This window comes from Barbatula barbatula (assembly GCF_947034865.1).
Source record: "Barbatula barbatula genome assembly, chromosome: 13".
NCBI classification, from domain to species: domain Eukaryota; kingdom Metazoa; phylum Chordata; class Actinopteri; order Cypriniformes; family Nemacheilidae; genus Barbatula; species Barbatula barbatula.
This window is the reverse complement of record NC_136776.1, coordinates 7,899,586-7,912,981: the sequence shown is the minus strand read 5'-3', so window position 1 is coordinate 7,912,981 and position 13,396 is coordinate 7,899,586. Positions and strand designations below refer to the sequence as shown.

General features: G+C 37.5%; 1 protein-coding gene across 2 annotated transcripts; it reads right to left on the bottom strand.

Annotated features, from left to right (window-relative positions):
• Positions 1–228: 228 nt before the first annotated feature.
• On the bottom strand, positions 229–13,381 carry traf5 (Tnf receptor-associated factor 5). 2 transcript variants are annotated; one of them, XM_079471859.1, is made up of 11 exons: positions 13,224–13,381; positions 6,775–6,982; positions 6,632–6,689; positions 5,706–5,807; positions 5,460–5,624; positions 5,304–5,381; positions 4,947–5,021; positions 4,760–4,852; positions 3,031–3,150; positions 1,386–1,554; positions 229–1,242 (listed from the first exon to the last, which is right to left on the bottom strand). In XM_079471859.1, exons 2-11 carry the CDS (start codon positions 6,975–6,977, stop codon positions 677–679), a joined length of 1,629 nt encoding a protein of 542 aa, XP_079327985.1. In that variant the 5' UTR covers positions 6,978–6,982; positions 13,224–13,381; the 3' UTR covers positions 229–676. The 2 variants fall into 2 exon arrangements, with proteins under 2 accessions (XP_079327985.1, XP_079327986.1); XM_079471860.1 differs by having other exon boundaries at positions 5,304–5,372; positions 13,224–13,358.
• Positions 13,382–13,396: the final 15 nt, after the last annotated feature.

The following is a 13,396-nucleotide window of genomic DNA, read 5'->3' as shown; positions in this document are numbered from 1 at the left end:
ATGAAGAAACCCACGTCATGAAAATTTCCATCACACACATTTACTGTCTCCTTTCTCTATTATTGTATGGTAAGTATCACATTCTTTGAAAGTTCTGTAATTTTTCAGAGGTCATATAGGCTCAAAAGAGTCTGATGGGAGTTGATGACATTTGCAGTTTTAAATACGGGTTTGAATGCATCATACGTGCTATATCAAACAGTGCATTATCTGAAAGAAACAAGATTTCAACAATTCATCAAGTCAAGTTTATTTTTATAGCACTTTTTACAATTTACATTGCATGTTCAACACGTTAAACAAACAGAATAAATAAAGATAACGGAGAAAAGTAAACAAAAATCAAATACATACACATACAAATCTATCTCTGTTTGTTTGCACCTTACATTCATGTAACATACCAGCACAACAGCAAGACGGAAACAAAATCATTTTATTTGTATTCAACGTTAAGAATTATTGGTTGTTATTGAAAGCAAAAGGCTATTAGATCAAATAAGACTGAAGTGATGAAATTTGGATCGGCTCTGATCACACATACAGAATTTTGTGTTGATGCAGTTTTCTTCATCCAGCTATGGTGTGACACTACAGTGAAGTCTAAAAATGAGCTCCTGATATTCAAGCAGTTCGGTGTTCATGCTATTTCAAAAATCAGTGTTTATGTTTAACACTAAAGGTCTTCTAGTCCTGTTGTGTCCACCTTGGCTTTGATGAAGAGTGTGTCATCTCTCACATAAACAGCATTACGGGGGATCTCAAGATCACTGTGGGAGATGAATCGTGGGAACCCTGTGGCTACATTGCTATCAGATGTCGGGCGGCAAAAGCTGTCGCTGATGGCATCAGGTGTAAATGTATTGCTTACGTGGTTTCTTGTGCCGCTTTGGTCAAGTAATGTTAAAGTGATGTTTTGGCGGAACGGCCACGGTAAAAGGGAGTCGAAGTCTCCACGCATTATCATGACATAGAGCGACAGATGGGTGCCTCTCCCAGAGCTGTCTCCTCCAAAATATGCCCGGATGCAGAGCTTGTAGCCGCTACGGTTGGTGCAAAAGGGGATCGAGTTGATGGGGGTGCCGGCTTCTTTCCGCCGCCTGTAGTCACGCACTTTCCAAATGAGTTTCCCATCGAAGGTGGTGGATTCAAGCTGGTGGAACCGCTGGTCATTAAACTGTAGCTGTTCCATGTGGATGTCTAACAAATGTGTGTGACGTTGACATGTCTGCTCCAGTACACCTGAGAGACAAAAACAGAATGCTGTCTGTCAGGCACAAAAAATGTATGTGCACAATGATGCATGAATGTGTAGCTAGAAGCATTAGGCTGTATGGCTAAATCTTTCTTCTGAACGGTGGTCTGGCTGATGAGTCTTGACCTACCCAGGTGTTCCCTGAGGCTTTCTGTGACAGCCACCTGCTGTCTTAGGGAGTCCAGTGATGCTCGGAGAGATGGGAGCTCGTCATGCAGTTCCAACCCCAGAACACCCCGCAAATCTTCAAGTTCACGCTGCATGCTGCAGATGCGCAAACTCTGCTCTTCCACAGACCTCTGTTACATAATTACAGATCATGGACTGGAATCCCTTTATTTTCTCTTGATACTATGATCAAACATTAACACATAGGTTTAAAGTTTTTGAAATTCTAACTGTGCTCAACTACATTCATTTGGAAAACAAGCCTATGACCTTTGCAATGCTTTACGAGCTGAGCTACGACAACTGACCTCTGAACTACAGGAAGATCCAACTAACCTATTTGAAGACAAAAAGCTATGGCAACAGACATAATTACAGGACAATACATCTGAACAACAGGAAAAAACATCTGAGCTAAAGAAAAGGATATCTGAGCTCCAGGAAAACGCATCTGAGCTACAGGAAAATAGTTCTGAACTCAAGGAAAATGCATCTGAACTACAGTAATAAACATCTGAGCTACAGGAAAGTACATCTAATCTACATGAAAAAAACATCTGAGGTACAGAAAAAGACATCTGAGCTACAGGAAAAAACATCTGAGCTACAGAAAAAGACATCTGAGCTACAGAAAAAGATATCTGAGCTACAGGAAAAAACATCTGAGCTACAGGAAAAGATATCTGAGCTACAGGAAAAAACATCTGAGCTACAGAAAAAGACATCTGAGCTACAGAAAAAGATATCTGAGCTACAGGAAAAGACATCTGAGCTACAGAAAAAGACATCTGAGCTACAGGAAAAAACATCTGAGCTACAGAAAAAGATATCTGAGCTACAGGAAAAAACATCTGAGCTACAGAAAAAGACATCTGAGCTACAGGAAAAGACATCTGAGCTACAGAAAAAGATATCTGAGCTACAGGAAAAAACATCTGAGCTACAGAAAAAGACATCTGAGCTACAGAAAAAGATATCTGAGCTACAGGAAAAAACATCTGAGCTACAGAAAAAGATATCTGAGCTACAGAAAAAGATATCTGAGCTACAGGAAAAGATATCTGAGCTACAGAAAAAGACATCTGAGCTACAGGAAAAAACATCTGAGCTACAGAAAAAGACATCTGAGCTACAGAAAAAGACATCTGAGCAACAGAAAAAGACATCTGAGCTACAGGAAAAAACATCTGAGCTACAGAAAAAGACATCTGAGCTACAGAAAAAGACATCTGAGCAACAGAAAAAGACATCTGAGCTACAGGAAAAAACATCTGAGCTACAGAAAAAGACATCTGAGCTACAGGAAAAGACATCTGAGCTACAGGAAAAGATATCTGAGCTACAGGAAAAGATATCTGAGCTACAGGAAAAGACATCTGAACTACATGAAAAAACATCTGAACTACATGAAAAAACATCTGAGCTACATGAAAAGACATCTGAGCTACATGAAAAGACATCTGAGCTACAGGATGATTTAAAAGGAATTTAGGATATTTTCACAGTGTTTATTATAACTAGATCTCTATTTACACACAACTGGTATGGAAGTCCTGAGTTTGTTGGTGTATGTCTTGTACTGTGTTGTAATAATAGGGTTTCTTCACCTGTAAGGTAGTCAGTGTGCTGTCATACAAGCTGATATTCCTGTCCAGACTACTGAGCACCAGACTATGGTCCTTTAATGTCCCTTGTTGGACCAGCATGTCCTGCTGTAACTGCTCCATCTAAAACAAGCATAACAACTCACAATAAAGGAGCTCAATTAATAATTAATGAATTAATAAGACATTAAGAAATATTTAGCTATATTGTAAATATTGTCAAAGCTACAGAATGGGGGTGTAATACTGTGGCGAGCAGGGCGGGACGAGAGGGAACGGCGTGAGCTGCGCGTGCACTGGTCTCGCATCTTACGCTCATCACCGGCCCCATGCCGTTCCCAAAAAGAAAAGATATTATGAAAGATATTTTTATAGATAATTGTAAATGTAACTTTTTTTTAATGTATAAAACTACCTGTCTCGGTAATGATCATCAATGTTGTTCTGTAAACAGTACGACAGGAGAATGATACATATATATTGAAATATAAAGAAATCTGTTAAAGGGAGCTTCTGCCAAAGAATAAAAATTCTGTCATGTATTACAGTATACACTCAAATTGTTCAACAACAATAGGAAATACGTTAATCTTAAGAACACAAATTAAGGTTGTTTTGATGAGGTCCAGGAGCTTTCTGACCCTCATAGACAGCAACGCAAACGTCATTCAAAGTGCAGAAAGTTAGTAAAGAAATCATTGAAATAGTCCATGTAACTCCAGTGGTATAACCTTAATTGTATAATGCGATGAGGATAGTTTTTGTGAACAAACAAAAAAGCGACTATTCAATAGTGTGTCTCAAATGTGCGAAGAGCATATGATGCGTCTGCACCGCATGCATACATTGCGCCCTCTTATAAATGTGTGTTGGACGTTGACGAGGAAGTCAGGAAATTGTTGAAAAAAGCAATGTTTATTTTATTTGTGCAAAAAAAGTATACTTGTCGCTTCATAAGTAAGATTGAACCACTGGAGTAACATGGACTATTTTATGGATGTTCTTTACTAACTTTCTGCACTTTGAATGCCAGTTGTGTGGCTGTCTACGGGGAGTCTTAAACATCATTAAAACTAAGAGGACACAAAGAGGTCTTGGAGAATTTACAAAAGAGCTGATAAGTTGAAACAGGTGATTAAAGAGATAAGGAAAATGTGCAGTGCTGGGGCTCCTAGGGTTATAGATTATAGAGTCAATTATTATTGCTACTGAATATGTTTTATATTTAAAATCATTACAGCCATGTCTCAATGGTTTCATGAGAATGACCCGATAAGTTTTGCAAAACAAATCCTCCTTTTGACAAATCATGCATGTTTATGCCCCTTCATGTAGAAAACGTCTTTCTCAACAGAGCCATCAATTTTTGCGCACTGTAAACGTTTAATATACTGATGTTAAAATAAATGAACCTAAGACAGAGGTATCAAACTCAGTTTCTGAAAGGCCACAGCTCTGCACCGTGTAGCTCTAACCTTAATTAAACACACCTGATCCAGTAAATCCACATCTTCGGGACTACTAGAAACTTCCGAGCAGGTGTGTTAAAGCTGGTTGGAGTTAAACTGAGCTGGACACCGGCCCCTCTAGAAACTGAGTTTGACACCTGTGATCTATGAAATTGAGCACACAGATGTAAGCATGTATGGTTGGAACACTGGTTGTGGATACTGGGAATGAGCATTCAGGCAGTTGCTAGTGTTGACAAAAGTACATTGATTTGGCCTTATACCTGTTTCTCAAGTTTGCAGTTATTTGCCAGCACAAGCCGAACGTGTGAGCTGAACTCAGTGTTCTCATGAGCGTGCACTTTCTCTCTTTTGCCCTCCAGAACAGAAACACACAAGCTCAATGGTCAGCATCATTGAACAGATCAACAGGGAAAATCACACAGTTTCTTTTTAAATGTGTCTTCTTACTCTGACTGTACAGCCGTAGCTTTTATAGACACATTCCGTCTCCACTTCAGGACACTCGTCTGCATGCGCCTGCAGCTGCAGAAGAAACCGTGAACAGCACACGTGAGAGTCTCAACAGCTTTAAATGCGTAAAGACATTGACCTAGTCATGAGTCCTGAGTTTATCTACAACACAGTGTGCAGGACTGTACATTGAAAATATGGAGACTGATATAAAGAAAGAAACAATCTGACACAATGAAAACTTTCCTTTTGTTTTTCTGCCTACATGAATACAATTTTATGCTGTTTGCAAATGCTGTGCTAAAGAAGTTCCCAAAATGAAACCTTGGGAAAATGTCGAAGGCCCTTTCACACCTTGTGTCTTTTGATCATCTGTTGACACTGGTTGGAACACTGGACCTCAACTTCTGGGCATGAGGTCTTCTGATGGTCCTATTACAATTAAAAAGTAAGATTGATGACAAACAGACTTCAGAAGTTTGATCGCAGTATTGAGACACACATTCTGACCAAAAGCTTGGATACAGGATACGACTGCCCGCAGTGTTCGCAGGGCTCCAGCCGGAGGGAACAGACGTTCCTCTGATGTTCTAACAGGCTTGTACGTAACAGGACATCAGTGCACCCTGTGTTTGAACATTTAAGATGCTCATAGGGACAAGCTTTCAGATGATCCTGAGAAAGATGGTAAAGAGACTTTAAGACTTGCTCTACAATGCTTGCATTCCGTTGATTTCAGTATAGTGCCATATTTACCTGCAAATTACATAAAGGCATCCTCTGGGTGCAGTCTGGGGCGTTGGTGCAGTAAACCTCTAAGTTCAGAAGTTCTCTTTTACAGCAGTTGTCTTGAAAGATCTGCAAGCATTAAGTGAATTATAACAGGCCTCTTTCACACTGGCAATCTGAAAACCTTTACAACTGAAACTGTAGGGCCTTTGCCATGGGACTACCATCAGAGTATGAAAGGAAATAAACATCTTCACCTCAGCTAAAGGGAACAATTAAGAATGTCTTAACTCTGTAGAACCAGCCGGTTGCAATTGCAAAATAAACCTGACAGTGTGATCAATGTGGAGGACCACAAGAGTCACGAAAAAGTAATAAAGCATTTCATTGTTTAATAAATAATTCTACAATAAAAATAGTCATTAACTCATTTGTTTACAACTTCATTTATGTTTCCATTCATTATTTAATGTTTTAATGGGAATTATATAGCATGATTATAAAATAATTAATAAATGAAATATTAATATTAAAAACAGGTCTACTAGTTATTAAAGAATGAAATGCTTTACTACTTTCCCAGTGACCTCATCACGTAAATGAGGAGCAATAACAACCGGATGAATGTACACATTACACAGATTGTCTTCTCAGATAGCAAAGACATTTGATTTTATGTTGAGTCAACGATGAACTGGTTATTTTTAACATTAGTTCAATTACCGTTGTAATCTGGAATATGAATACATCAGAATCAAAAGTTTCAGAGCGCAGTGTCATAGGCCCATTTAATGTGAGGGAATGATAACTAAAGTGGTAAAATAATTTTGGTTTTAAGCTAACTTGTGCTTTAATTTTGTACACTTCTTTATTTATAAATAGCAAAACATGCTATATAGAAACACTTTTATTTGTCAGCATAAAAAGGTTTATCAAATATTTAACAATCTTACTTCCTCAGCTTTTATAGAAATGTTGTCTAAAGGGCATTTTGAAACCTCTCCCTTTTCCCTGAAACACAAAGAAAGTTGCACAAATATCATATAACCTTCCCTGACATCTCAGCTAATGAACAGAATGTTGTCTAAGAACTTACACGTATGTCCTGATACACTGGGCACAGAAGATGTGTCCACAGCCCGTCTGGTGAGGGTTTAACACTAGCCCACTGCAGGATGGACAAACAAACTGTTGCTCTAACCTCATTACAAAGCAGAGCTTACGATCGCTCAGAAATGATTCCAGCTCCTGTGAGTTCTGCCAGGAGAATTCAGGACCCTCCTTCACTTCTACAGCCATTACACCTGATAATAAACAGTGGAAATGTTTATTGTTGCTTCATAAACCTGACAATAAAACTGTGGAAATGTTTATTGTTGCTTAATAAACTTGACAATAAAACTGTGGAAATGTTTATTGTTGCTTCATAAACCTGACAATAAAACTGTTGAAATGTTTATTGTTGCTTAATAAACTTGACAATAAAACTGTGGAAATGTTTATTGTTGCTTCATAAACCTGACAATAAAACTGTGGAAATGTTTATTGTTGCTTCATAAACCTGACAATAAAACTGTTGAAATGTTTATTGTTGCTTAATAAACTTGACAATAAAACTGTGGAAATGTTTATTGTTGCTTCATAAACCTGACAATAAAACTGTGGAAATGTTTATTGTTGCTTCATAAACCTGACAATAAAACTGTGTAAATGTTTATTGTTGCTTCATAAACCTGACAATAAAACTGTGTAAATGTTTATTGTTGCTTTATAAACTTGACAATAAAACTGTGTAAATGTTTATTGTTGCTTTATAAACATGACAATAAAACTGTGGAAATGTTTATTGTTGCTTCATAAACCTGACAATAAAACTGTGGAAATGTTTATTGTTGCTTTATAAACATGACAATAAAACTGTGGAAATGTTTATTGTTGCTTCATAAACCTGACAATAAAACTGTGGAAATGTTTATTGTTGCTTTATAAACTTGACAATAAAACTGTGGAAATGTTTATTGTTGCTTCATAAACCTGACAATAAAACTGTGGAAATGTTTATTGTTGCTTCATAAACCTGACAATAAAACTGTGGAAATGTTTATTGTTGCTTTATAAACTTGACAATAAAACTGTGGAAATGTTCATTGTTGCTTCATAAACCTGACAATAAAACTGTGGAAATGTTTATTGTTGCTTCATAAACCTGACAATAAAACTGTGTAAATGTTTATTGTTGCTTTATAAACTTGACAATAAAACTGTGGAAATGTTTATTGTTGCTTCATAAACTTGACAATAAAACTGTGGAAATGTTTATTGTTGCTTTATAAACTTGACAATAAAACTGTGGAAATGTTTATTGTTGCTTCATAAACCTGACAATAAAACTGTGTAAATGTTTATTGTTGCTTTATAAACTTGACAATAAAACTGTGGAAATGTTTATTGTTGCTTCATAAACTTGACAATAAAACTGTGGAAATGTTTATTGTTGCTTCATAAACCTGACAATAAAACTGTGGAAATGTTTATTGTTGCTTTATAAACTTGACAATAAAACTGTGGAAATGTTTATTGTTGCTTCATAAACTTGACAATAAAACTGTGGAAATGTTTATTGTTGCTTTATAAACTTGACAATAAAACTGTGGAAATGTTCATTGTTGCTTCATAAACCTGACAATAAAACTGTGGAAATGTTTATTGTTGCTTTATAAACTTGACAATAAAACTGTGTAAATGTTTATTGTTGCTTTATAAACTTGACAATAAAACTGTGGAAATGTTTATTGTTGCTTTATAAACATGACAATAAAACTGTGGAAATGTTTATTGTTACTTTATAAACATGACAATAAAACTGTGGAAATGTTTATTGTTACTTTATAATCTTATTTTTAATAATGAAATATTACTCAATTAATAAACTGCCACTGTCTGTGTGTTACGTGTGCACATATGGAACACTCCACACGAGTGTCTGTCTTCTGTGTTTTTCTGTTGTATATAGTCAATATGTTTCTTGTACAGCTATATAAATTAAGTTGACTTGACTTGCTCATCAGTCAATACATCTTTGAGACGTCTGCTGTCAGATGTCATATAGACACTCTGAATATGTCCGTAAAATGTTTATCATTTAGAATATTTGTAAGATGTTTGATGTTTTCCGGATCTTCAAGGCTAATACACTACAAGACGTTTGCTCAGATTTTCAGTCTGGACTTGCTGCAGAAAGTCTGTGTCAGTCTGCAGATTTGATAAGTTAGTGTGTTTCTATCTGAAACTTTCAAAAAGTCTGCAAGTGTGTGAAGTCTAGTTTAAAAGACCTGTTCAGATTATAAAAGTCTTGTAGGGTGTTCCAGCCATCAGATCTTTAGCAGACGTGCATGTGCTTGCTGGGTTATGTGTATGGAGCGATTTTAGTCTCATTAATTATTCACGCATAAAACAAGATACACACATGCGTAAACAGTTTTGCATGCATAAAACCTAATTTACGTGCACATAGTATATATTTACATTTACGAAAAGCAATTCAAGTGCTTAAAACAAAACTATTTTCTCACAAAGTACGTTTCGCAAACATACAACTGCGCACAAAATTTAAAATGTACACGTTTCCTCCCATTTTGCGATTCATTGCTGTATCATGTCTATTTACCCTACCGTGTTTCGATCTGAGATCAGTCCCAGACAGCAAGCCAACATTGAATAAACATTGTTTTTCCATCTGAATCATCATTATGGTTGATGTTGAAATTTCAATGCAAAATAAATGTTGAATCATCATTACCATATTGATGAAAACCTGACGTTATTAATGTTGATGCCAACAATATTGGAATAACATTGATCTATTGTTATCTGTATGATTGATTAAGCATTGATATTTGGTTTACCGGGCGATCGCTGAATGTGTTGAAAAGTCATTGATTTATAGTTGACCGGGAAACGACGCTGTTGTTGAAGACGAGGGATGTTGATTTAACGTTTCAATTACTATTTGCTATCTGGGGTAGTATTGTCAAAGACGGTTTGTGTCGTTTTTTTTTTATTAAAATCTGATAATACTAGTTAACTTTAAATGTAGTAATTTATTAGTATTGGTCTATATAGGCTAATATATCTATCCATTTAATCTAAATTAGTAAAATAATCCCTTCAATGGCGTTTACAGAAGCCAATAAGGAACATAACACGTATGTCTAACTAGACTATATTAATTTACATGAAGAAAGAACTACAAAGTCAGGGGAAACATTACAGTATTTCAAACTGACTTGACCGAACGCATAGTGAAATGAGACCAGGTGGACAGCAGCGAAGTAAATTGAGTAATGTATTTTTTTAAAAGTAAAAAAATATAATAAATTGTACCCACAAAGCTGCGCAAGCGTGGAAAAGATCGTAATGTGATTAACGTGCGGTGAGGGTGATGCGTCATTTCCGTTCTATTTGAGCCAAACTGCACTAAAGTTGCGCAGAGCCGTTTTCCTTGAGTCCTGCGCCCTCAGCGGGTTGTGATTGGTTGAATGATAAGCTTGAATCTGATTGGCTAAAGAGTACGACAACCCAAGTGGGAGGGGTTGCGTTGCCAGGAGAGTCTCAAAAAACACACACACACGTCCAATGCGATTCACACGTGTGTGACGATTAGGACATTCGCATAACAATACAAACGTGTACATTTTAACCTTTCGAAAGTTTTGTGCGCAGTTGTATGTTTGCGAAACGTACTTTGTGAGAAAATAGTTTTGTTTTACGCACGTGAATTGCTTTTCGTAAATGTAAATATATACTATGTGCACGTAAATTAGGTTTTATGCATGCAAAACTGTTTACGCATGTGTGTATCTTGTTTTATGTGTGAATAATTAATGAGACTAAAATCGTTCCATATATGTGGCGTGTCTGACAGGGCTGTGCAGTATGAAGGTAGAATAGTAGCAAAACTCGAGAGCACGTAGATGTGAATTTGAGACCTTGTACAATAAATATTTGCACTTGTATGCTACAATTTACACTCACAGCTTCGATGTGAAAACCTGTAAATTAAAAATCTGAAGTTGAACGCTGAGATTTGCACTCGCAGACAATAGTCACAAACCTGTATTCTGAATTTGAAGCTGCAGACAAGTAGTCACAAATGTGTAAAATGACAGACACAGCTATACAATGACAGACACAAACTTGAAATACATATTTGCATTTCTTCTTACATTCACATTCGCAGTACAACCTCAAATAGGCACTTGCAACTTCTCAAGTCTGTCACTGCAAGTTCAAATTTCGCGCTTCGACTTTTGCTACTCTTATCGCGATATATCAGTTGCAAAACTGATTTGTGCACTTGCAACTCAGTAGCAGCGAGGGGCGGGAGAGGCGGGGGTGGGTGGCTGTAATAAGAGTCGTTTTATTGGTTGGCACCTAGCCAATGAAATCGGGCTTCTTTTCTACGCGATGACGTCACGACACCCGCAGCCTCGCATTCGCGACACTTTGGTTGTCATCGCGATGGCGGGATATAACGATCCGAGGGTAAGTGTGGTGAGGAAGGCGGGACGAGAGCCGTGACGCAGGGCCGGTGAGTGATAAGTGCAAGCAGCTGTGCGCGCACCGGTCCCACGTCTTATCACGGAGGAGATTGGGAGCTTAAAAGGACGATCGTCAGGACTGTTGACGAGAGAGGACCGGGCCCGGACATATGTTTATGTGTATGTTTTATGGCCGGCAGTCTACCGTGAGGTGGCTGCCGGTTACTTCCATGTTTATTGTTTATTTAATTAAAGTTTTAGTGTTTGAATGTTCGCCGGTTCCCGCCTCCTTCCTTCCCTTCTATGGAACTTTATTACAGTAAGTTTTTCTTTTTATACAATATTTGTTATTCAAATTATTACATACATCACATATAACATACCGTGTAAATACAGTTGACATTGTGTGAGATGTCTTTGTTATGACAACTTGACATAAACCAATACATCATAACCTGTCAGTGTCCTTGTCATAACAGCTTGACATTACTAAGACAACATAACCTGTCACAAATATGTCATAAACATGACATAGCAGATTAAGTATCAAACTTAAGAAACCACTTAGCTTTATGGGTTAACATTACATTAAACTGTCAGCTGGTTGGTTTTGACATTGGCTGTCGTAAGGCCATTATAACATTTTAATGACAAATTAAATTTGTACCACTGTAGTTGAGGTCAAGAAAAATATTCATGACACAGTTATAATTGCCTCATGACAGCCAATGTCAAAACCAACCACATGACAATTTACAATTTATGTTGTCTTAGTAATGTCAAGTTGTTATGACATATACACTGACAGGTTATGATGTATTGGTTTATGTCAAGTTGTCATAACAAAGACATCTCACACAATGTCAACTGTATTTACACGGTATGTTATATGTGATGTATGTAATAATTTGAATAACAAATATTGTATAAAAAGAAAAACTTACCCTCGGATCGTTATATCCCGCCATCGCGTAGAAAAGAAGCCCGATTTCATTGGCTAGGTGCCAACCAATAAAACGACTCTATTGCAGCCACCCACCCCCGCCTCTCCCGCCCCTCGCTGCTACTGAGTTGCAAGTGCACAAATCAGTTTTGCAACTGATATATCGCGATAAGAGTAGCAAAAGTCGAAGCGCGAAATTTGAACTTGCAGTGACAGACTTGAGAAGTTGCAAGTGCCTATTTGAGGTTGTACTACGAATGTGAATGTAAGAAGAAATGCAAATATGTATTTCAAGTTTGTGTCTGTCATTGTATAGCTGTGTCTGTCATTTTACACATTTGTGACTACTTGTCTGCAGCTTCAAATTCAGAATACAGGTTTGTGACTATTGTCTGCGAGTGCACATCTCAGCGTTCAACTTCAGATTTTTAATTTACAGGTTTTCACATCGAAGCTGTGAGTGTAAATTGTAGCATACAAGTGCAAATATTTATTGTACAAGGTCTCAAATTCACATCTACGTGCTCTCGAGTTTTGCTACTATTCTACCTTCATAGTGCAGCGTCCACGTGAAGTGTGTGTCTTAATGTTATGTTTTGTTTGTTTGTTTGTTTTGACACAATACATATTTGCAACATTTAAATTTCGCCAGTTACGCACGCACGGTCCGCTCCCGCTCATAATAAATATTACGCAATAAAGCAGTAATATACACACGCTGCTAATAATGAAGCAGTAACACGTGCACGCTCAAGTCTGTTCCGGCTCGTGCTCAAAATAAAGCAGTGACGCACACACGCAGGTCTGTTCCTGTGTGTGTGCGAGTGCAGTATGCGGGGAATCCCCAGTGCTGGAAGACACTAGCAAGCTTAAGTCAATTCAAAGCTCTTTTTATTTATTATTTCATAATCATGTACAATTACGCCAGCTGCTCGAGACTAAAGACTGTCCGCGAACTCCATAGTCACGCACTTCACATGTAGACATTCACTTTCACTTTACATTATTTGCAGAAATATTCGCAGCAAGCGATTTTAAAATGCAGTGAGGATGGGTACATACCTGCGGGTTGATGGCGTCGATTCCGTTGATTTAAAGTGCGGTGAATTGCGGCGTTATCTCGCAGAATGGACGTAAAATCATCATTTGACAGCCGCTCCGAGCAGCCCGCGATGCTGAAGCGATTAAAAGGAGCGGAAATGCAAGTGACCAATCACATTACAGTTCACGCTTGG